The following is a 26,911-nucleotide window of genomic DNA, read 5'->3' on the forward strand; positions in this document are numbered from 1 at the left end:
CTTTTTAACATATTTCATTTACCTTCAATCACAAATCCTATGGTCTGAATTGAGAAAAACTCAAGTCTATAATAATGGTGAAAAGAACTGACATACCTTATTATCAGTAAAGACAGAGCTACTCCTGCCTGATAGTTGCTCTGCTATCTATACTGACTATGAAAGCAGGGATTTGAGATCAGATGATTCATGGTACTAGTGATACTAACCAAGGTGGTTACAACTATCACAATAATGATGATGATAAAAATAATAAAAATACAAATTATAAATCAATGATCTCCTATCCTCTGCCAGGCACTGTACCAGACACACTCACTCATCCTCCTCCCCCTTCCTTTTCTCTCTAATCCACATATATTGTGCTGTCCCCAGAATACCTTTAACTTCATAGCTATGCAGGTCTAGTCCCTGAATTCCTTGTTACCCCTCAATGATATAATACTTTTCTCCAACAAAATGTCAACTGATGAAACTGAACAAAGGGAAATAATTTTTCAAAACTGGAAAAATTTGACAGATCTTGAGGTAGTAAATGAGAGGGGCACTGAATACCTTATCAATATACTCTGATCTGGTCTGATATTGAGCCTCTTCTGAGCCTCAGCTTTAAGTACATCAAATCAGAATGTCAGCTAATAACCTTTCGTCTCTTGAGATTTTCCATACCAATACTTTGATAAAATCCAAACTCTCAGGTCCTGGGTTACATATATACATATGTAACTTTGTGTGTGTGTGTGTGTGTGTGTGTAATTTATAGACTGAGATCATTTTTGTGTTGTTGAAAGGCAGAAGCTTAGAAAAGAGGCAGAACTGCTGAGGCTTAGTTTCTTGTACATTTTGATCCAAGATATTACTTGAAACAAGAATTATCCATGTTATCAGCATCCGGGCCAACCCACTGCATGACTTAGGAGGTACCATTCACACTGCTGCCACTGGCAGAAGTGAGAACAACATTCTCAGGAACTCTAAAGTGCAGCGGCCTGATCAACATATGAAACTGTAGGATTACAACTATTTCAAATGCATCTAATCTATTTCCTCCGTAAACATTTTTACCTTACCCCATTTAAGAAAAAAATTTCTGAAGAGGTAGAGCTTTGCTTGTGTTATTTCAGTCTTGTCACCTCTAGCCTAGTTATTAATCCATAATTTGGAGTCAACTCCCTAATATCTTCATGTTCTCCTAAAAGCTTAGAGCATACATGAAAACTTATTATCATTTCCTTACTTGATATAATTCCTAATGATTCCATGCAAGAATCACAAATAAGGCCTTTTCTACTTAAACTACTTTTAAGAATCAGACATAACATAGAAAGAATATAAGAAAAAACAGTTTATGACTACAGTACACAGTTTAGTTTTTAGGGATTAATATACAGAAAAATAGAAAACATAACATCATGTATTGTAATGTAATACTAAATTATTATCCAGAAAAGGATATAAATATCATACAAACCTAGATATAAGACCAAACCTGAAATGAAAAGACATAGTGGCATCTTAAAGTTATTGTCAAAAATTTTTAAATGTTATAATCGGAAAACTTGAGTTGAAAAATAATTTAGTCTTATTCAAATATCCTCTCCCAATCTTTCTTTGCTTCTTGCTTGCAATTAAAAAATTAACTACAAAATAATATAGCATAATACAAATTTCTGCAAGTACATCTTACCTTTGCTTACATATATCTCTGATGGATGCTGCTTTAGCAATCAGTTTCTCCCATTGGACCTCCTTGCCCACAGAGAGAGAAGGCACATCAGACATAGCCATGAAACGCTGCAGTTCAGGATAGACACGATCCTAAAAACGCAATTTTACAAAAAAAAGGTAATTTCCCAACTTGAGTTGAATAACCATTATCTCCTTTTATGCAGCATTTTCACCTCCAAATCCTCCATTTGCATTGCAAATTATAATATATTTCTTCTAATCAGCAGAGAAGAATGCTGTTGTGATTACTGAGGATTTTCTTACAAACTCATGTACATTCAATTTCAGAAAACAAGAAGTGACTAAATCTCACCTTAATTACAACAGTGCTAATCACTTATAACCACATTTCTATTACTTTTTCAAGCAAATGGAAAGATAAATTTCAGTTATAACAAAATAAGATTTTCTATTCTCAGAGAGTCAATCACAACTGACTGCATTACAGATCAAATGCAACTCAATAAATCAAAATTTCTCAACATAATCATTGATGCCACTCACTAATACCATTAAATCAAAGTACTGTCACACATAATGACATAATTATTTTTCTTCAGGGAAAGGAACATGTGTAATACTCTTACAAGTGTATTACCTGCTTTTCCCACAAAGATGTCAACAAGCGCAAAGTGACAGCTCTTAGCTGTGGGGTGGTTCCAAGCAATTGGATTACTCGTAGAATCTGTCCTACGCACACCTAGAAAATATTGAAGAAACTTTGGTTTCAAAAATGTATGTAACCTCAAGGTTACCAAAGCATTTTTAAACCCCTTATAATAAAATAAAGACTGAAATGGAAGCTTACTGTAACATTACCCATCTTCACAGAGAATAGGAAATAGCTTTGGGAGGGGTTACCTAGCAATCCTGGGAACATAAAGACCTCATCTTAAGGAATGGCCAATGAGCAAACTTGAATATTAAGTAATTCAAAATAATTAATTCTTAAATATTATAATAAATGGTTTTGCCTTTAGATATTACCTCCTATAAAACATAGCCCAACAAGGGAAGTAGTGATCATGGCAAAACTTAGGGCTCAAAATTCAAAATACCAAAAAGAATTCAATGTCTCTCTTTTTCCTCCCAAGTAAACTGGTTAATGTACTAACCTTGTGAACACCAAGCATAGGTAAAGTATACAATATGTCATTGTATAATTTAGGTTCCAGTGGTCTTCCCAATTTGAACATCAAAACTGGAATGAGATTTGGCACCTATAAGGAATTTAAAAAATATATTATGTCTTGTTCCAAAAGTAATCAATAAAGTAATATTTATCTCTTTTCTTATTCAAATAAATATGAATATGAATGAATTAGAAGACCTAGAAAAAAATGTCAGATAGCAATTAATATTTCTTGCTAAAGGTAATTTCATACTACTAAGATTCCACATCTTCTATAATTAGCTGCCAAACACCAATCAAAAAGTATTTTCCTTAAAGAACTTTGACATTAACTCTAAGCAACACAAGTAGTTAAAATATATCCTGCCTCAGAGAAGTTCACAACTCTAGTGAACCACCAACCCTAAAGATACATGAACAATAAAATATTCCTCATAGTGAAATATGCAATTAGGTTACTCCAATATGAAATAATTTAAATTCATGTGCTATAAAAACAGTCAATGGACAAAAATTTCCCTCCAGGTCCCCATTTCAATTTCTATGCATAACACAATAAAATGAAAAAAAGCAGTTCATTCATAGATGAGAAGACTTAATATTGTCAAGATGGCAGTATTTCCCAAATTGATCTAAAATTGAACACATTCCCTATCAAAATCCCGGCACTTCTTCGCAAAAATTGATGAGGCTTATCTTAAAACTTATATGCAAAAGCATGCAACCCTGATGCCAAAATAATCTGAAAAAGGAAAAATAAAGTTTGATGACTCAAACTCCCCAATCCAAATTTACTACAAAGCTATCATAATCAAAACACTGTTGTACTGGCATAAGGTTAGAAACATATATCAATGGAATAGATTTCAGAGTCCAGAAACGAATGCTTACATTTATAATCAATTGATTGTCAAAGAATATGCCAAAAAAAAAAAAAATGGAGGAAAGAAGAACCTCTTGAAATAGTACTGGATTTCAACAACTAGATATTCACACGCAAAAGAATGAAGTTGGACTCCCTTCTCACATCCTTGTAAAAAAGTTAACTCAAAATCGATTTTAGACCTAAATATAAGACCTAAAAATATAAAATTCTTGAAGAAAATATAGAAGTAAATTTCTGTGATGGGTTAGGCAAAGTTGTCTTAGATATGACACCAAAAGCAGAAGTATTAAAACAAATACATATTTCATCAAAGTAAAAATGTTTGTCCTTCGAAAGTAAAAAGACAACTATGGACTGGGAAAAAATATTTTCAAACCATGTATCTAATAAGAGACTTGTATCTAGAACACATATTAAAAAAAAAAATCTTACAGCTCAATAATCAAAAGACAACCTAATTTTAAAAGGGCAAAGGATCCGAACACACATTTCTCCAAAGAAGATAAACAGATGGCCAATACCGACAAGAAAATATGCTCTACATCCTTAGCCATGACGTAATACAAATGAAAACCACATGAGATACCACTTCATACACAATGAGAAAGCTACGATCAAAAAGACAGAAAATAACAAGTGTTGCTGAGGATGTGAAGAAATTTGAACCCTCATTTACTGCTGGTGGGAATGTAAAGTAGTACAGCCCCTTTGGAAAACAATCTGGTCGTTCCTTAAATGGTTAAACACAGAATTAGCATATGATCTAGCAATGCTATTTCTAGGTATCTACAGAAAGGAAAAGAAAACATGTATCTACACGAAACCTTGTAAATGAATGCTCTCATTGTTTTTTGTTTGTTTGTCTGTTTGTTTTTGATACAGGGTCTCACTCTGTCACCCTGGCTAGGGTGCAGTGGCGTCATCATAGCTCACTGCACCCTCAAACTCCTGGGCTCAAGTGATCCTCTTGCCTCAGCCTCCCGAGTAGCTGGGACTACAGGTGTGCACCACCACACCAGGCTAAAAAATGAATGTTCATAACAGCATTATTCACAATGGCCAAAAAGGGGAAACAACTCAAATGTCCATCAATTAATGAATGGATAAATAAAATGTAGTAGCCACAAAATGGAATATTATTCAGCCATAAAAAGAAATGAAGTATTGATACATGCTACAACATGGATGAACCTTGAAAACATGCTAAGTGAAAAAAGCCAGTCACAAAAAACTGCATGTTGTATGATCCCATTTATATGAATGGAGTGCCCAGAATAAGCAAATCTATACAGGCATAAAGTAGATCAGTGGTTGCCTAGGACTTGGGGCTGAGGGAAGCCAAGGAGGGTGAAATGGGGAGGAACTGCTAATGGGTATGGGGTTTCTTTTGGGTGAGATGAAATGTTCCCAAATTCAAGGAAGGGAGGTATAGGGAAAGATTTGTTAAAGGACACAAAATTACAGCTAGATAGGAGGAATAAGTTCTTATTTTACTGTGGGATGACTATAGGTAACAATAATATATTATAGCTTCAAATAGCTATAAGGATGACACTGAGTGTTCTCAATACAAATAAATGATAAATATTTGAGATGATGGATAAGCTAATTACCCTGATCTGATCACTACGTATCCCAGAAATATGTATCACTATTATTTATCAATCAAAAAGAAAATAAAATTTTTAAAAAGTAACAAATATACAAGAAAGTCATAGTTAAAATATGTAGCAAATAAAAACTTGTCAATTTTGGCACTTGAAAGAATGAAAAGAGAATCCATTTGATCTTGATATGCATAATATCCTAACAGCACCAGGGAATTAGTGAATATTCTCTTTTCTATGGGTCCATTCAATTTATTAGTTTCCCAATTAACAGTAATTACATAATTATAATATTGTAAATGCTGTTTCTTGATTTCTAATTTTACAAAGGAAGCATTGAAATTTTAATAATACTTTCAGAATGAAATGTACATGTTGTATATCTTGACTATATGCAACTGATGATAAAGTTGATATGTAAGGAGGTAAAGAGAGAGGATTATTGTAGTCGTGCATGTTAAGAAAAACACTAGTTAAACTAGTGCAACCTCTGTGGAAAGCAATATGGAGATACCTTAAAGAGATACAAGTAGACCTACCATTTGATCCAGCAATCCCACTACCGGGCATCTACCCAAAAGAACAAAAGACATTCTATAAAAAAGACCTCTGCACTCGAATGGTTACAGCAGCACAATTCACAATTGCAAAGATGTGGAAACAACCCAAGTGCTCATCAATACATGAGTGGATTAATAAAATGTGGTATATGTATACCATGGAGTACTACTCAGCTATAAGAAACAATGAGGATATAGCACCTCTTGTATTTTCCTGGATAGAGCTGGAACCCATTCTAGTAAGTGAAGTGTCCCAAGAATGGAAAAATAAGCACCACATGTACTCACCACCAAATTGGTTTCACTGATCAACACCTAAGAGCACATAGGAATAACATTAATCGGGTGTCGGGCAGATGGGAGGGGGGTGGGGGATGGGTGCATACATACATAATGAGTGCGATATGCACCATCTATGGGATGGACTCGCTTGAAGCTCTGACTCTGGGCGGGTGGTGGGGGGCAAGGGCAATATATGTAACCTAAACTTTTGTACCCCCATTATATGCTGAAATAAAAAAAAGAAAAAAACTAGCTAAAGTTGAAAGAGCAAGAAAGAAGTCAAAGTATATAACTTTATAGGATTAATCATTGGAAGAACTAAAAATTAAAAATGTAATCAATACACATAGGTAGTGGAGTGAGAGAGAGGGAACAGGGACATTATATATGGAACTGATTTAAAAAACTCTATAAATATCTAAAAGTCATTGAATTGTACACATTGAATGGGTGAACTGTATGTAAATTATATCTTAATAAAACTACTTTAAAAATTCAATTTAAAATCATTTAATAAATATCTAATATGAACAAGGCACTTAATTTAATAGCACAAAATGCAGTGCCAAAAAAAGTTATTTTCCATATGCTGCGTTTCAAACGTTTGCTGTCCAATACAGTCGTCCTTTGGTGTCTGCACGAGATTGGTTCCAGGACACACTCCAACACACAAATACATGGATACCAAAATCCTCAGATGCTCAATTCCCTTATATAAAATGGCATAGTGTTTGCATATATCCTACACATATCTTCCTACATACTTTAAATCATGTCTAAATTATTATGCCTAATATAAACTCTATGTAAATAATTATACTGTAGTTCTTATTTGTATTACTTTTTATTTTTGTATTGTTATTTTTATTGTTTTTTTTTTCCCAAATATTTTTGATCTGTGATTGGTTGACTCTGTGGATGTGTTACCCACTGATACAGATGTCCAACTGTATTAGTTAATTTCCTCTACCTGTTCAATTCTTAGGAAGCCCGATCCTTCTAGGCCTAGAAGACATCTACTTTAATTCAATTAAAAAAATCCTCTTAACCCTACCACCAAGAAAGTGACAGTTAAATATTAATTCATTAATGACCCTGACCATGATCCACCATGGCAGCAGAGCTACACATATAATGGCTACAGCTTCACAACACACAGCCAGAATTTATGATGTTTTTAACAAGTACAAGGGCTTGATTGGAACAGAAATTCTATCACTCTCACCTTGGGCAAATGAAGGAAGACAAATTTTTGAATTGGCTTATTTCCCATTTTAATTAAAAACAAAAGGTTATCTTAGATTGGCTTGCACTGGTCTCAATGAATTATCCCCTTCTGGGAAGATTTCTACCAATGTTCTGACAGGTTCTTAGCTCTGAGAAGGGCAATCAGTACATTTAGTGGCATTTTATAAAATAATGTATTTAGTCGTGTGGTTTTTTTTTAAACAAATATTTTAATTCTATTGTCAGGAGAGAAATAAAGTACTATGTTATTCCTAAGAGTACAGTTCCTTTACAAGCCTTAAAAAGCATATTAGGGTGTGCGTTTTTCTCTGACCAGTTCAGAAATAAAATGGGAAAGTTTTACAGTAAATAATCTCAGATTTAATACAATCATTGAGGCATAATGGCCCAAATTAAGTCCCCGATTAACTGCAAAGAATAAAACAGGATTATTTCACTAGGAAAACACAGATATAAATATGGAAATTTTTTTTCATACCGTATAGGCTGATATTTTCCTAGTGAAATAACACATATATGTATTTATTAAATATTTCCTGGAGATGTCATTATCAGCTCTTGATCCTCCTGCTCTTGAACTTTCTACCCTACAGAGGTAGAAAACAGAATGAATGCTCGGACTTCACCTTAAATTAAAAAAAAAAAACAAACTGGTAAGTACCCTATAATTGACTGTCTCAAGACTTGGCTTCATAAAACTCAATGCTTTCACTTCTCTCTTTCAGAGTTCAAGTCCTTGATAAATACATTAATTTAGATGCATGAGATTATTAGGGGACCCTCCCCTATAAGACTATCAGCAAATTTCTCAGCAGAAATCTTGCAGGCCAGAAGGAAGTGAGATAATATATTCAAAGTGCTGAATGAAAAAAAAACAACTCCCAAACAAGAATACATCTGGTAAAACTAACCTTCAAAAATGAAGGTGAAATAAAGACATTCCCAGATAAACAAAAGTTGAGAGTTCATCACCACTAAAGCTGCCTTATAAGAAATGCTAAAGAGAGTCTCAAGTTGAAATGAAAGGACACTAGACAACAACACAAATGCATATGAAAGTATAAAGTTTGCTGGTAAAGGTAAGTACACAGACAAATACAGAGTCCTGTAAATACTGTCACAATGGTGCATAAGTCACTTTTAATTCTGGTTTAGGAGTTAGAAGAAAAAAGTATAAATAATCATAACTATAAAAATATGTAAATGGATGCACAATATAAAAAAGGTGTAATTTGTGATATCAATAACGTAAAGAGGAGAGAGAAGTGAAAGAGTTTATGTGTGTGACTGAAGTTTATGTAAGTTGTTGTTAACATAAAATATTTTACATGATGTTTATGTAAGCCCCATGAAACCATAAAGAAAATACACATACAAGATATACAAAAGAAAATGAGTAAGGAAGCAAAGCATGTCACTACAAAATCCATGAAACATAAAGGAAGACAGCAGGAGAAGAAAAGATATAAAATAGCTGCAAGATGGACAAAAAACAATTAACAAAATGGCAACAGTAAGTCCTTCTCTACCACTAATTACTTCAAATGTAAATGGATTAAACTTCCCAAAAGACACAGAGTGGCTGAACGGGTTTTTTTAAAAAGAAAGAAAAAACAGACAAACCTATATGCTGTCTACAAAAGACTCACTTTAGATTTAAGGACACACATAGGCTGAAAGGGAAAGGATATTAGATATAAATCATAACCAAAAGAGAGCAGGAGTGCCCATACTTAGACAAAATAGATGTTAAGTCAAAAACTATCACAAAAGACAAAAAAGGACATTATGTAACAATAAATGGGCCAATTCGCCAGGAAGATTAAACATACATATGCATCAAACATCACAGCACACAAATATATGAAGCAAACACTGACAGAATCAAAAGGGGAAATAGACAGCAATACAAAAACAGTAGAAGATTTCAATATCCCACTTTTAATAATGAATATGCAGAAAAAAATAAGAAAACAGAGGACTTGAACAACACTATAGACCAAAACATTACTCTGATATCAAAGCCACACAAAGACATTACAAGAAAGAAAGCTACAGGCCAATATTCCTCATGAATACAGACACAAAAATCCTCAACAAAATACTAGCAAACTGAATTCAACAGCACATTAAAAGGATGATACATGTGACCAAGTGAGATTCATCCATGGGATGCAAGGATGGTTCAGCATACGAAAATCAAACAATGTGATAGACTACCTTAACAACACAAAGGATAAAAATCTCATGACTATCTCAACAAATGCAGAAATGGCATTTCACCAAATTGAATGCCCTTTCATAATAAGAAACACTGGACAAACTAGAAATAGAAGGAAATTAACTCAACATAAAGGCCATATATAAAAACCTTACAGCTAACATACTCAATGACGAAATATCAAAAGCTTTTCCTCTAAGGTCAGGAGGAACAAGGCAAGGATATTCATTCTCATCACGTCTACTCAATATAATACTGGAAGTTCTAGTCAGAGAAATTCAGCAAGAAATGAAATGCATCCAAATCAGAAAGAAAGAAGTAAAATTATGTGTTTGCAGATGACATGATCTTTGCAGAAAACCCTAAAGATTCCAATAAAAAGTTGTCATAACTGATAAAGTCAGCAAAGCTGTAGGATACAGAAGCAACAGACAAAAATAAGTTGTGTTTTTATACATTAAAAACAAATAATCAAAAAAATTTTAAAACAATCCCATTTATAATAGCATCAAAAACAATAAAATAATTGGTAATAAACTTAACTAAGGAAGTGAAAGACTTGTACAGTGAATACTACAAAACTTTCTGAAAGAAATTAAGGAAGACACAAACAAATGGAAAGATAGCCCCTGTTCATGGATTGGAAGACTTAATATTGTTAAAATGTCCATACTACCCAAAGCAATCTATACATTCAAAGCAATCCCTATCAAAATCTCAATGGCATTTTGTTCCAGAAATTTAAAAAAAAAATCTAAAATTCATATGGAACCACAAAGGATGCTGAATAGGCAAAGCAATCTTGATAAAAAAGAACAAGGCTGGAGGCCTCACACTTCCTGACTTCAAAACATATTACAACAATACAGTAATAAAAACAGTATGGTATCAGCATAAGGACAGAAATGTAGACCAATGGAACAAAATAGCCCAAGAATAAACCCTTGTATTTATGGTCAAATAATCTTGGACAAGGGTACCAACACTACACAATAGGGAAAGGATAGTCTCTTCAACAAATGCTGCTGGGAGAATTGGATATCCACATGCAAAACAATGAAATTGGACTCTTATCTTACAAACTACACAAAAATCAACTCAAAATGGATTGAAGGCTTAAACATAAGACCTGAAATTATAAAACTCCTAGAAAAAAACACAGGGGAAAAGCTGCATAACATTGGTCTTAACATGGGTTTCTTGGACATGACACCAAAAGCAAAGGTGACAGGGACAAAAATTGACAAGCAGGTTATATCAAACTAAAAAGCTTCTCTGCAGCAAAGGAAACAATCAACAGAGTGAAAAGGCAACCTACAGAATTGGAGAAAACATTTGCAAACTATTTATCTGATTGGCTTAATAACCAAAATCTATAAGGAATTCCTACATCTCAATAACAACAACAAATAACCCAATTTAAACAGGGGCAAAGGACTTAAATAAACATTTCTCCAAAAAAGACACACAAATGGCCAACAGGTATATGATAAGAAGCTAATCTTTTCATCATCACTAATCATCAGAGAAACACAAATCAAAATCATAATGAGATATAACCTCACACCTGGTAGGAGGCCATTATCAAAAAAACAGAAAATAAGAAGCGTTGATGATATATTATAGAAAGATTTGAACCCTTGTGCACTGTTGGTGGGAACGTAAAATAGCGTGGCCACTACGGAAAACAATATGGAGGTTCCTTGAAAAAGTAAAAATAAAACTGCTATATGGTCCAGCAATCCCACTTGTGGGTATTTATCTAAAATAACTGAGATCAGGACCTTGGGAGATACTTGCACTGCCACATTCATTGCAGCATTATTCACAATAGTCAAGAAATGGAAACAACCTAAATGTCCATTGATGAATGAATAAACACAGTATAATAGAGGCAGACCATGGTATATTATTCAGCTTTTAAAAAGAAGGAAATCCTGTCATATGCTACAACTTAGATGAACCTTGCTAAGTGAAATAACCCACTCACAGAAGGACAAATACTGCATGATTCCATTTATATGAAGTATCTGAAGTAGTCAAACTCTCAGAAGCACAAAGTATTATGGTCAACAAATATGAAATGTACAATTTTGAATCAAAAGTTTATTATATTTCAACAAAAAGCAGCACAATTAATCAAAGTATGTGTCTAAACTAGTGACACAGCTTTGCCATTTTAACAGTAGGTTGTTTATGCTAGCAGCAAAGAAGCCTGGAGAGCAAGTGGCAATGGAATCACGAGAGGCATTTTCCACAGCTTGTTGAGAATTGAGTATTTTTCCTGGCAAGCAGTCATCCAGACTGGATGTTAAATGACCAGAAGACATAGTACTAGTAGGTCAAAGAGTAGGAAGTAGGTAAGTTGCCCCAGAGCCCAGCAAAGACTCAATGGAGGAATGAGACTGAGGGAAGATTTCCTGCCCAAAGATGACAACGGATGCCAGGGAACAACGTCTGATCATGCTTCTCCCCAGGCTTCTGGATCAGCCTGTTTTTCAAGACACATCTTTTCCTTCCTCCTGTCCAGTGGACATTGCATAATATATGTTCCTCCTTTTTTTTAACCTGATAGCTCAACTATTCATACACTGAAATATTTACAACCATGAAAAATAATGTTTAAGGACAGGGTAATTGTTTGCCCTGTTCTAGGCAAAGAATACTCTAAATACCGTTTGTCACTCTAACTTCATGCACACCTTCATTCTAGTACTCTGGGTCATAGCTATTACTTCTCACACACTGGCCTGGGAACTAGCCTGTGAATGCCTTACAGATGGGAACCCTGCTCCTACTCCTCTTGCACTGGCCTAGGACCACACATATAACAAGTACTCAGTAAACAGGAGATGAACTGAAGAATAACTGAAAAAAGAGGAAAAGGTTAACAAAGTATGTGTATTGAGACTGGCTACTTCCACCACAAAGACATACCTGCCAGACATTCCATCACCCTCTTACTACCTCCTTGAAAACTCCACTTGAAGAATTATTGTTATTCACCATTTTAGGTTTTTATTCCACTGCAGAGACCATGAAGCCATTTCCAGCCAAGTATAGCCAATAACAAGAGTATTTCTAAATATATATTTACACTTATATTGAGGAAGTGAGCATTGGGAATATTTAGTGCCTCGGTGCTATTCCACACAGTCGCCACTAGCCACATGTGGCTCCTGAGCATTTGAAATGTGCTTAGTCTGAATTGAGATGTGCTATAAGGGTAAAATACATACCAGATTTGGAAGGTTTAGTATAAAAAAAAAAATATTGCAGTAATAATTTTAAGTTGATTACATATTGAAATAACATTTTAGATACACTGGGTTAAATAAAACATAATATTAAAATTGATTTCATCCATTTGTTTTTATTTAATATTTTTTAAATGTGGCTACCAAAATATATAAACCTACATACATAGCTCACATTTACTTCTATTGAACGGCACTATTCTCTATCCCCTTTTTGCATCTAAATGTTGTTTAAAACAGGCACACACACAGATAACAGTTAACATCTCTCTTTTCATGCACTTGGGGAAAAAAGTATGATGATAGCTCCACATGGGCATGGAACACATCTGTCTAGCTAAATAGCATAGCATTGCTCCTGAAACATAAGGTAGCAGATAAATAATTGTGAAACATTGGTCTGTGTCTCTACTTTTGTGCCAGCACCATGCTGTTTTGGTTACTATAGCCTTGTAGCATAGCTTAAAGTGAGGTCTCTAGATTTGTTCCTTTTGCTTAAGGTTGCTTTGGCTATTTGGGCTCTTTTCTGGTTCCAAACAAAGCATAAAACAGAGAACCCAGATATAAAACCATTCACATACAGTCAACTAATCTTTGAAAAAACAGACAACAATACACACTGGGGAAAAGAAGCCCTGTTCAATAAATGGTCCTGGGAAAATCGGATAGCCACATGTAGAAGATTGAAACAGGATCCATATCTTTCACCACTCATAAAAATTAATTCAAGATGGATAACAGAATTAAATCTAAGACATGAAACTATAGAATTCTAGAAGAAAATGTTGTAAAAACTCTTCTAGATATCAGCCTAGGCAAAGAATGTATGAAGAAGACACCCAAGAGCAATCACAGCAACAACAAAAATATGATTACATTAAAAAGCTTCTGCACAGCCAAGGAAACAATCAACAGAGCAACTAGACAACCTACAGAAGGGGAGAGAATATTTGCATGCTATACATCCAGTAAAGGGCTAATAACCAGAATCTACAAAGAACGGAAGCAAATCAGCAAGAAAAAAAATCAAACAACCCTATTAAAAAGTGGGCAAAAGATATGAACAGAAGCTTTTCAAAAGAAGATAGACTGATGGCCAATAAACATATGAAAAAATACTCAACATCACTAATCATCATAGAAAGGCAAACCAAAACCACAATGAGATAGAATATCACCTAACCCTGGTTGAGAATGCCTTTCATCAAAAAATCCCAAAACAATAGATGCTGGTGTGGATGTGGAGAGAAAAGAATACTTATACACTGTTGGTGGGACTGCAAACTAGTGCAACCTCTATGAAAAATAGTATGGAGATTTCTCAAATAAATAAATGTAGATTTACTGTTTGATCCAGTAATCCCACTATTGGGAAAATAGTATGGAGATTCCTCAAAGAAAAAAAAAGTAGACCTACCATTTCATCCAGCAGTCCCACTATTGGGTATTTACCCAAAGGAAAAAAGTCATTTTTATCAAAAAGACACGTGCACTAGAATGTTTATTGCAGCACAATTCACAATCACAAAGATGTGAAATCAACCCAAGTGCCCGTCAATTCATGAGTAGATTAATAAAATGTGGTATATGTAAACCATGGAATACTATTCAGCCACAAAAAATGAATTAATACCTTTTCCAACAATCTGGATGGAACTAGAGACCATCCTCCTAAGTGAAGTATCACAAGAATGGAAAAAAAAAAACAAACACACGTACTCACTATTAAATTAGAACTAACCAATCAATCGATCACACAGATGGAAGTAAAACTCAATGGAAATCATGCAGGTGAGGGGCGGAGGAGGGGATGGGTGAAATCATACCTAATGGGTATTATGTACACTACCTGGGTGATGGACACACTTATAACTTTGACTCAAGCAGTATAAAAGTAATCCATCTAACCCAAACATTTGTACTCCTGTAATATTCTGAAATTTAAAAAAAATTGTGAAACAAATAGAAAGCACTATAAAAATAAACTGTAATTTTAATAACTTATTAAGCACTGATTATAAACTGGGTACTGTACTCTGGATTATCTCATTTAATCCACATGATGAATTCAATGAGGTAGATTCTTTTATGATTCTAATTTTAGAGATGAGATAACAGACATGTAGAATTATAACAGAATCTCTAATATATTTTGAAATATCACAAGAAATTAAAGAATTCAATTTAGATAGTCTATACAGGAGGTTCAAACAACTTTCTTCAAAGAATCAATCTTTATTGAATGCCTTCTATTGCATGGTGTTACACTAGGTACTGTGACACTAAAAGAAATCACAGATTAATGCAACCAAAACAGAAACATGTATAGGCTAAATCCTGTTACAAATAAGTCCCACTACAATTATTCCATATGCTACCAAAATATTAACAAACCTAACTATTAGCTAATAATCCAGTAACACAAAATTCTTGTTGAATCTAGACAATTAGTTGGAATTCAATGTAAAAAGCTAGCATGTGTGTAGCACTTTACAATTTTTTTTAAATAAGAGAAAAGGCATACAAATTTATTAACATGTACACAGGGAGAACCACAAAGTGATTACCCCGTAATATTTTTTTTTCATGTATAGGATCTTTTAATCCTCACAACACCTCTGAGAGAAAGGTATTATTAGAGGTTGGGTGGTATCTTACAAGTACTTAGATTCATTATTTGATCCAGGGAATGCCCCTTTATCAGGCTTTAATTCGTGTTCTGTGGCTTGTCTTATGACCGCCTAGGATTTTGGGGGCGGGGAGCTACAGTGGAGAGTTTTATGCCACCTACAAAATTAATTCTGGGTTCCAGATTCCTGGCATCTTCAGAATTAATGGCCTTGGGCTGAACAAGGCATGCAGATGATATAATTTAAAATTTTCTAAGAGGCCTGAAGAGGCAGGCTCCAACTTACCACTTTTGGAGAAAGGAAAAAAAAAAAAAAAAACCATTCAGATTTAAAATAAGCCTTCATATAGAATAATTTAAATAGCACCAACCAGAGCTAAGTTATCTTTATTGGCTCATTCTTGAAAACATATTTATTAGGGCTCAAACCTTGGTCCATCTTGAAAAATAAAGCAATACTCAATACACACTAAATGGTCAACTTAATTTTTAATGAGTAAATGACATTGCAAGAATGGTCCAGGTACTTGCAAATGCTAAATGTCTGGGTATGTCTTCATTGGCTTTTGAACAGTTTCAAAGAGCAGACATGAGGATTCATTAGCTCTTAGCACATATGAACCTGCTCCAAAGGCAGCCAAGAGAGTTGCCTAGCAACAGTGCATTTTGCATCTCTCATCATCCCCAAAGATGCTGCTGCAGCAGCAGCTAGGTCAAGCCTCTCATTAGCAACCTGACAAAGGGTTTCTATCTCCCATTTCACAAAATTATTTTTATTTCCAGGTGAAGCCTAAATATCTATGTATTATTCCTACAGACAATGTGTTCCCTTTCCTCTATTCCTTCTTCTTCCCAACCCCCATTTCAACAGATATGTTTTAATGAACCCATCAAAATACCTGTAACAAAAGCAGGCACTGAGAAATTCAATAGAATTTATATGCCTATTCATATCACCCTAACAGTTCCATATCTTTTGGGTAATAAAGAAAGCTTTAGAAAAATGGGGGAGAAAAGATGCTAAAATCAAATAATAGGAAGAGGAAAAAGTCAGTATGACTTCAAAATTAACAAAAAAATTTACCCAAATTATTTGCAATGATATCCCTAACTACTTTATTTCTTCCTTGTTCCCACAAAAACTAATCTCAACCATGTAGCAAAATAGCAAAAAAGGTAAAAAAAAAAAAAAAAAAAAAATCCAGAGTGGGAATAAACTATAACAAATAAATTGACAGTTTATAATGAATATAAAAACTCTAGGGACCACCTGAATAACTGTGTTATAAAGCTTCATCTCAGATCAATAGCTATTCATTCACTTCCGAGATATTTCTTAAAATATTTACCATTCAGCATGGTTGCTGTGCAGAACTAAAATATATACTCACATAATCCTCCTTATACATACTCAAAGACCCTTAAAAGAAAATAAACAAAATAAGCTGATAGACTTTTCACTTCATGTATCTCAAAGTGTTTAATCCAGATTTTAATATAAACCACATCCACCCTGGTGTCTGAGCTTTCATGCTATCATGAATTTCCTTATGGAAACGATCACAGAATGCGCATGACATGCTACGAAAGACAAAGTGTGGTCCTCGTGGACACAGATTAAGAATGGTGTAATGAGGAACATTTTAAAGGCAACTGTTATCACACCAAATCAAATTAGGTAAATTTTTTAACTGATCTGAAAGGAATTATATGATTTTTTTCCCTGTGCCCCTCATTTTTTTTCTATGTACAAACAGCAAAGAATGAATCTTCAGGAGGATTTCCCAGAAGGGTGTCATTTACCACTAAAATATTTCATTCCAGCAGTTGAAAGACCATAAAAGGGTGAATGTCCTCCAGAGTCTCTAATAACGGCAATAGATCTTGTGTTACTATTCACAAGTGACCTCTCAGTCAGGCGATTTAATTTTTCCCCCTGCAGCACGGTTGGTTTCACACACAGTGTAATAACAGTTTTTGCACAACAAGACAATTCATCCGATTAGAAGAACTGTATTAAGTCTTTCATGAACAGCATGTGTCACAGCTTCAGCTAGGAATTGATTTAAGGCAACCTAATATATGCATGCATGATTCCTTCATTTTTCTACTGTTTTAAAAATGATTCCTGGACTTTCTTTAGCAATTTTGCAGACCATTGCCTGAACCCTCCCTGGCTTCAAAAAATAACTAAGAACTCATCAAATGTTCACTGAGTGCTTTATTATAACAGGCACCAAGAATACTCTACCAGGCAACATAAATGCTAAGTCTCCTCCTTTCTACATGGGTTAAGTGAAATTCCACTAATGTCTCAGAAGGGAAAAAATTTGAAAAGGGACAGAACAGACACACCTGATTATTGCAATTGCTTTTATGCTTCACAACATTTCAGCAATGCACCATTACTTATAAAGACAACACTACATCACCAAGAAAAGCTTTAACTAAAGTGAATTTTGTGACCTCTGCAAACCTCAGAAAAGCACAAAATATTTATAAGTGGAAACTACAGGAAAAGGTGTGAAATGAACTGACCATGTGGCAATCTCTACTACAATAAATGGTTCAGCATCATTCAATGCCTGTAACAGCCTAAACTAAAGAATATCTAAACATTTATTCCCATACTGATGAAATTAGGAAAGGTTAAATCTGTAGCAAAGGGCTACCATGGTAGCTGGCAGAATTCAAAGGAGTTTCCTTAACCTTACCACCTCTAACTGATGCTGATAAGCTTGGCTTACCCTCTGCATCTCGGAATCCGGGCAGGCTCCCGGGGAGTAGCATTTTCACTCCTCTACTACAGACTTAGGGTGGTATCTTCACATCTCACAGGCACCAAAGAGATTCTCCTACTCCTCCATGTCAAGCAGTCTTTAGACTCTTGGTGCAGGAGAGATGCTTTCTTCTGGTTTACTTGTTCCATAGCCCTTAGGAATCCTCGTTCTTTCAGCAGAGGCCTGTATACCCCTCTAAGCAGTCCTATGAGATCAGAGACAATCCGCCTGTAGTTCTCTTGACCGTGCTGCCCACATTTTGTCACAGGAAACACTGGTATCACTTTTGCTTTGACAAATTCTAGGCATGCAAGCCAATGCCTAAGTTATAGCACTCTCTCCTTTACAACCACCATCACAACAGCTAGCCAGCCCAGCACCCCCCTTTCAGATTTTTTCAGGCAGTCATCCATTCACTGTATCTATTTGTCTACCTCAACTGCATGAGAAACATGTCAAGCTGGATTTGGGAATGGACGAGGGGAAGTAGGGGGTGGGCTGAAGTCCCTGTCACTAGGCTTGAGATCAGAGGCTGGCCCTCGTGATACTCATAGATCTCCAGCCAATTTCTACAGGGATCCTCCCTCTTCTCTTCACCTATCCTCTCATTTCCTAACTTCTATATTCCTTGTTATGAGTGAGGGGTTTAGAATTATAGGAGTCTGACATCTAGGTTTATTTCTATGCTATTGCAAGTTCTAGTGGGTGTTCTGTCTCAAAACTCACTTTGGTATCTCAAGGTCTCCACCAAAACTTCTATTTTAACATTTTGTTACATAACTTCATCTCCCCTTTATCCAATTACGCCTGTACTTTAGAGAAATTCTCATCTCCTGCCTGACTCTTCAGGACCTTGCTTCCAAATACTTGCCCAGTATCCCCTCTGGGAATGACTTCCTTCACCCTATACATTCCAGTTTAATATGAAACTGCTTGCACTCCCGTTACCCCACTGTGACCTACCACACATCTGTGTCTTTGCATATGCTCTTCTTTCTGCCTAGAATGCCTTCCCTTCCCCCTGCTTCAGGACAACTGTGGGCCCTTCCTTCATCCATGTTCCAGGGGCACTTATATACCTCCACAATGACAATTACCATCTCATACTAAAGAGTAATTTTTAATGCCTGTTGTCAACCCACAAAGCCCTATGATTCCTAAAGGCGAAGACTTTATCCTTTTATCTTAGTGCTACCACAACCTACCATACAGGAGGTCTGCATTCAATATACATTGAAGGATTAAGTGAATGACTTGAAAATGCTTAATAAACAAAACAAGACCTAATAAAAACAAGGCACCTACACTATTTCAAGCTGAATGATAATTCCATGATACTACCACTTAACGCAGATCAAGCTGCACCTCTACTATTAAAATCTGAATACAATTTACACTAAATACACATAAATAGAGTAAAATGCCACCACCATAATTATCATTAATAATAATTCGCACTACTGGAAATAATGAAGGCTGGCAATACTGAATTAGAAAAAAATGTTAAAGAAATAAAATGTTATTACTTTCACGTATATACTGTAACAAACTAATTAGTCAAGTGTTGCCAAGTACCAGTCCCTGCTGATATGTCTTACTGAATAGATAATTTGATCATTTTTAATTGGCACATTCATTGTACTGAGCAAATGAGCAAATCCAAACTGCCTAAAAACAATAGCTTCAACACCTGCTTATGTTTTAACTCAGCCTGTATCAAATTACCCTGAACCCTAAATTAATACAATTTCATTTAATAAGATTTTGCTGTAATCTAACCTAACCCAAACCCTGTCCCTAGACTCCACAATGTTCCATCTATTAGTTTGGATAACACATGACAATATTGTAAAATAGTTTATTGGTTCCAGGACAGTAGGTAAATACATCTATTTATGTGTTAATTCAATCAGTCAACAAAACACGCATCAAAGCCCAGAAACTGTCCAAGGTTACTAGGAGGCAAAAACAAGACATGGTTTCCCTTGAGAAATTCCTTTATAAATTCTAAATCTAATTGTATCTAGTAAAAATTCTCTGTGAAGACAGCTAACATTCAAGATAACTATAAGACACTTCAAAATGCTAATTTGACCTTATCTCATTCAGCTTTAGCACTATGTCAGTCTGTAATATAATAAAATTCAGATTACATATATTTTTATGTGCGTGTTTTCTTTAGAGACAGAGGAAAAAATACACAAATTGTCTTAAATGCACAAGTAATCCATTCCCACAAGAATGGTAGTAAGTAAGGATGATAGGACACATGGCCTCCAAAAGTGCAATCAATCCACCATAAGCCTGCAATATAGAAATCATCCCAAGTCACTTCTTAACTATATGTCTGGCTCTAGTTAGATTGTAAGCATGTCTACCCATCTGAAACAAACTGACTTCAGAACACCCAATTTCATTACATTAATTGTCCTGAAAATTTGCCAAAGAGTCTATTATACTCTCTATCATGAAAAGCTCAAACTTGCCATTGGTAGGGTAAAAGCCCAGTGTATTCAACAGACAAAAGGACAGCATAGGTTTCAAGACTTCTAGTAAAAGAGTTAACATGGCTGTCCAACTTTAAGAATTATAGAGTTGGTAGGCTTCCCACCAATCCACCAAATCATGACACATCTCAATTACAGCTATCCAAAGCTATAATTCTGACTATATGTTACTGGCTTTCTTTAACTCCCCAACAAGAAAACTAATTCTGAAATACAAGAGAAAAGTATTGCTAGTGAAACTATGGTTCACAAAATAAAGAACTAATCCAGGACCTCCACAAATGTTATTTATTCCACTGTTTGTTCAACAATGGTACTCAAAGAGGATCATGTAAATGTCATATATAAAATAAAAAAATACTTCATATGTGCTAGTAACAGGCTATCTGCTCCTGCCAATTCATTTCAAAGATGTTCTCTTTTAACTTGTATTTGTCCAGCAAGACTTACACACGAATCACCTACTCCAAGCAGCCTTCTCTGGCCCCTATTCTGACTTAGCTGCCCCTTTCTGGAATTGCACAATACCCTGTGTTTCCCTGCATCTTAGCAGTTATCACAGAGTATACTGCCCCTCTTTCCTATGTACTATGAACTCCCCAGTAACTGTCTTTGTGTCCTAAATTCCAACTAAAATGTGTATTGCAAAGAGGTTCTCCATGACTATTTACTGAATAACTAATTCTTTTATGCCCTTTCAAGATCCCAAATTGAGTGTATAGCTTGCCAAACCTTTTAAATGTTTCAAACTTAACAACCAAGGTATAATTTTCTCAGATTTTATGTTATTTTTCAAAATAAAGTGAATATAATCTTTGTTTACTAAAAAATATTCCTTTTTTATTATGTCAGATTGCCCAATTATGACCATTACAAATAAAAACATAAATAAAAAAGTTTTGACCATTAAGCAATAATCCTAAGTAGGCATTCAAGATACTATAGCAATAGGACATAGTGGGCATAGGACATTTGTAACACTGATTCACTTGGACCTTCTCAATACCCTCCTTTTGATATGCGCTTACAGGAGTCATGGCTGTGTGTGTATCTGTGCATGTCTGTGCATTCTGTTTAAGTGGCTTGTCTATTTATACAAGGGCCAGTGGAAGCCAGCATAATAGAGGCAAAAATCACACAAGATTGAAGACATGGCCAGATTTCAAACAAATGTTAAGGCTCCCTCTCTTAGCATTTTGATTATGATTATCTATATAACTGACTGGGCCACTCTAAAAATTATAAAGCTAGTGAATCTTGTTTACTCTTTCAAAAATTAGTAACAGTTGATTTAACTAAAAGTTGCTGAGAGGTCGAATAGCATATTGGGTAAGAGCACAGACTCTGGAATCATATGTCACGGGTTCAAATCCAGCTCCACCAATCACTAGTTCTGTGACTTTAGGGAAGCTACTCAAATTCTATGCCTCAGTTCCTAATAGTAGTGGTACTAACCTCTAAGGGCTGTTTGTGAGAACTGAATGAGTGAGTTAATATATGCAAATAAAGTGATTGGAATGACTGGTACATAAGCATATGTAAATTTGGCTATTTTATTACCTATTACTTTGTTCAAGTAGGTAACACAGCCTCTAGATGAGTAGACTACATTTAAACCTATTTACCACCAGACACTAAGAATAAAAGAAACAATTTATTCCAGAGCATTAACCAGTTTATCAAAATGCCTATAACTGACTTTCAACAGAGCTCAGAATGTGACCAAGCTGGCAAACATGACACAAACACTCCACTCTGGGACATGCAGCACTGTAAGTGAGATTTATTAATCGAATATCTTTCTGCAGTGAACTTATGGTCATGAATCAGAACACATATAACAAGTAAAGGTAATCAATGGAAAACTAAAACTCAATATCTTACAATCTAAAGATCATTAAACCTCAAATCAAACAATGATAAATATTTATAACATAAATTCCTTATCTAAGGCATCATTTTAAGAGCCATTAATATTTGTTAAGTTTTATAAATTGTTTTATATATTTCTAATACTCCAAATGATAGTTTCTGCGCTGTTAATAAATGATCTCTCTCTCACATACAGCCATTGTTTTATTTATTGTTTTTGTAAAGAAAATCTACTAGTTTTGTGTACTGACCTTGTATCTGCCCACCTTATTGAACTCTCTTTTCCATTCTGAAAGGAAGAACTTTGCAGTAAATTCTTTTGTATTTTCCAATTGTCTGTAAATATCAAGAGCTTTGAGTTTTTCCCTTATTATACATATATAAATTTTATTTCTTTTTCTTAACAATGACCAGAACCTCCAGTAGAATAACAAAATTGATTTCAGACAGTTTTTTCTTATTTCTAACTTCAATGGAATTGCTTTTAAATCTGATTTGGGATTCTACAATTTATCAGTATAAAATATCCCTTTTTGTCCTGTGACAGGCTTTTTACATTGTACTCTGCATTATCTATCTTGGATGATAATATTAACACATCTTGTGGCTTCTTCACCATTTACCTGGTTTTTCATTCTCACCAATTTTCAATTTCAGATGTTTCTTGGAAACAGTATAGAACTGGATTTCTTTTAACCCAATATGAGCTTTTCATTTCATAAAGGAATTTAATTCATTCCAGCAATTGTGATAACTGGCACATTTGAACTAATTCCTACCATCTTTATTTTATGTTAATATTTGCCATGTTTAAGATTTTTTTGTTATATTATTTGGAAATTATAGACAACTGATTACTAATAACCTTAATAACTTTAATAACTGATTACATTTAACCTTATTTTTCTATCAACATCTAGAACTATTCAGTTTCAAACAGAACTCCACCCTAGCATGCTCTCACTCTTCACACTATCACATTCCCACTATGTACTCCCACCACTTCCCATGTTTTAATCAGCTAGTATTTTAGTTCAAGGGTTTTATTTTATATTTTATATAAAAAATTATTTCAAAATTAACCATAAGATTTGCTGGATATTTTGATCATCATTCAACATTTCTACTCTATGCTTTCTTGGATTCATTTTTGGTTTTGCTGGAGTACATTCCTGAGGGTTTTTTTCTCCCATAAAATCAGTAAGCAAGAAATATTCTTGAATTCATGCACATCTGAAAAAGCCTTTACTGCCATTATTCACAAAAGGTAGGATAATAGGAAGAAATATGCCAGGTTCAAAGTGAGTTTCCCCAAGAAATTAGAAGATAGTACTCTAAAATATTTCAGTACCCAGTATGCAGCTAGTGAGAAGTTTAACGTCAATATAATTTCAAGTAAGTTTTTCCTTTCCGACTCTTCTCTGAAATCTGTTATGATTTTCTCTTTACCCTTGAAGTTCTGGGGACATATTTAGGTTTTTATATATTCTCATATGTGCTGCTTGGATTTTAGAGGGTCCTAACAATCTGTAGCCTTTGTCTTTCTTCAGCTCAGGGAAAGAGTTGTCATGTTTTAAGCTTCCGTCCTGCATTCTCTCTGTTCCCTCCACCCGCGAATTCCATTAGATAGATGTTAGAATGCCACGATTGACCCTTGATGTCTTCACTTTTTCCATTTTCATCTTTTTGCTCTATGTTCTGAAATATTTACTTGAATGTTCTACAAATCACTAATATAATCTCCATATATGTACTATGGCTATCACAAACATTTTTAATTTCCCAAATCTCTAGGTCTCAAATTTCTTCTTTCTCACAGCAGTATTTTTGTACACAATACAAAAACACATATACAATATCTTTCCAACATCTCTTAGAATATTGATTGTTTTTACATTATCTTCTGCTGCCTGAGTTCCTTTCTTCTGGAGACAATGCTCTGGTTAGTCACACTGTTAAATTTTCTCATAAGTCTGGTGAGTCTTGATTATCCATTTACATTTATGAATCAAGGCCATGTTGGTGGTAGGGAGTTGGCTTTTGTAGATGTAAAAAAAAAAAAAAAAAAAAGCTTTCCTTAAATAAAGCTCTCCTTTGACTTGAAGGGCTGACTGTGGAAGGGCTGAAGAATGGTGAGGCATGTCAACTATCAGCTTCATTTTAGGGTGCAAGTATGTAGAGGTTCAAATCTCACTTCGCCCTTCCCTCTCCGCTGACTAAGAAAAATTGTGTTCTGGCAAGGGTGGACTTGAGTGTATTTTCCCCTTGAATGGAACTCCTCATGCCTATTGTGAGATTCAAAGTTATCATAAAGTCTGCTCTGATTCCCTTCTCAGAGCCTTTCAACAACACTAGAAGCCCATCCCTTAGAGAGTTTTAACCAGAAACAAACCTACTGATACCTGATATTAAGCCAGAAGCAAATAGACTCCACTGTTCTGAATGAAGTTTTAGATCCCTCCTCTTTAAACTCTACCCTATCCTTTCTCACACTCAGTGTTCAGTGACACACCCAGACAAATGGGTTTTGTTTCAATATATTAGTAAACCAGTGAGTATCACAGTGATATGCATTGAACAGAAAAATCACAAACAATTCCTTCCACGAGAATTTTATGTAATTTCTAATCTGTAGACTCATCAGAAATAACTCAGCCAAATATTAACACTCAGGAATGGCAGAGAATTGACTCAGAACTGCTTTCCTGAGTATAAACTTTAGGCTTTTTGCACACAAATGGAAAACCACAAAAGAGTTCAAATGCCAGTTAAAAGCACTTTATTCTACAGATATTTATGTGAGATTTACAAAGAAGAAATAAACATATTTCTTTTGGATAGGGTAGATGCAACTTGACCTTGTATTTTGGTCTGTGTTTCTCTTTGTCTAATTGCTTCATGCTGACAGGCTCATCCTAATTTTTCTCTAGGCATAATCGATGCCATGGCTACCAGGGAATAGTAATATACCACTTCTTATCTATAAAGCTCTTTATTAAAAGTACTGTACATTCTGGCTTCTTTTTGCTAGTGTGAAGAACATAGGAAGCAGAATGACTTCGGGGGGTAGCAATTCATAGAACTCAGTGACAACAGAACAGAGTGCAAAGTGTCCAAAGACTCTTTGTACGAGTTCTTTTGTAGAATATATTTTCTCCTTTTCTCACAGCAGTAACTTACAGACCATTAAATTTCACACATTTCCTATTCATTTTCCATGTTAAAATATGGCTTATGACCCTGAGTAGAACTATCACAGGATTCTGCCCTCTAAGTCAACTTTTACCATTTGATAATATATGACTTTTAAAAGACCAACAGTCATGGGCCATGAACCTAACCACATAAGTGATTTCAAATGGCTCAAATAGTGTACACTTTTACAAATGGAAAGAATTAAGCACTGAAAACATCACAAAGAATAAAATTATCAAAGATTGCAACTGTTCCCATTAAGCAGGACCTTTAGCTAGACTTAACAACCAAAATGTAAAAAGAAAATAAAAGACCTCAGAGTTGTAAAATGCAAGTAAAAACAAACCAAAATAAAACAAACATGACTTTAGCCCCACTTCCAAACACAAGAAAAGTAAGCAAGTACCAAGGGTTTGAAACGGGCACTGAGTTTCACAGAATTCATTTTGTTAAGCTCAGCATTGAGGGTAGGTTTTAAGGAAGGAAGGAACTTGTGGTTCACTAAAGTAAAAAAATTTATAATCTTTTATTCTTTGGCATTTTCCATTTTATAAATCAGTGAAAAAGAAGTTGCTATACCTTACACATATTTAGAGTTATTCTATTGAAGGTGAGATAAGAAACTAAGATTTTATTTTATAACTATCTCGACCTATCTAAAAATTACTAATCTTTGTGGTTAATGTTCCGTTCAGATACCTAAGTATTTAATCTTGCCCTAAACCCTTAACGTTATAGGTAGAAGCATAGGAAAAAAAAAAAAAAAAACACATTTTCTCAGGTCTTAAAACCACTAACAAGTGGCCTTGATTTCCAAAACAATATAATCTTTCATCAGGTATTCTCTCTACAAATATTTATAAGACATACTATTAAGCACCCGATAACTCCTATAGGCTTTTGTAGAATCACAGTGCTATGTGAAGAACAGCTTCCTCCAACACCTCTATTATTCCCTGGATATAATGCTCAATAGCAACAGCTATAGGGTAGCCCAATAGAGAAGG

General features: G+C 34.7%; 1 protein-coding gene across 4 annotated transcripts in view; it reads right to left on the minus strand.

Moving 5' to 3' along the window:
- The window catches only part of FOCAD (focadhesin), a 258,289-nt gene that overhangs the window by 137,327 nt on the left and 94,051 nt on the right, over window positions 1–26,911 (minus strand). For all 4 annotated transcript variants that reach the window (XM_045563768.1, XM_045563770.1, XM_045563769.1 and 1 more), the window contains 3 exons: window positions 2,844–2,948; window positions 2,327–2,428; window positions 1,688–1,818 (listed from right to left, as the gene is read on the minus strand). In XM_045563768.1, coding sequence (XP_045419724.1) covers window positions 1,688–1,818; window positions 2,327–2,428; window positions 2,844–2,948 — 338 coding nt within the window. The remainder of the gene's footprint in view (window positions 1–1,687; window positions 1,819–2,326; window positions 2,429–2,843; window positions 2,949–26,911) is intronic.

Source organism: Lemur catta, chromosome 10 (genome assembly GCF_020740605.2).
Source record: "Lemur catta isolate mLemCat1 chromosome 10, mLemCat1.pri, whole genome shotgun sequence".
NCBI lineage: Eukaryota > Metazoa > Chordata > Mammalia > Primates > Lemuridae > Lemur > Lemur catta.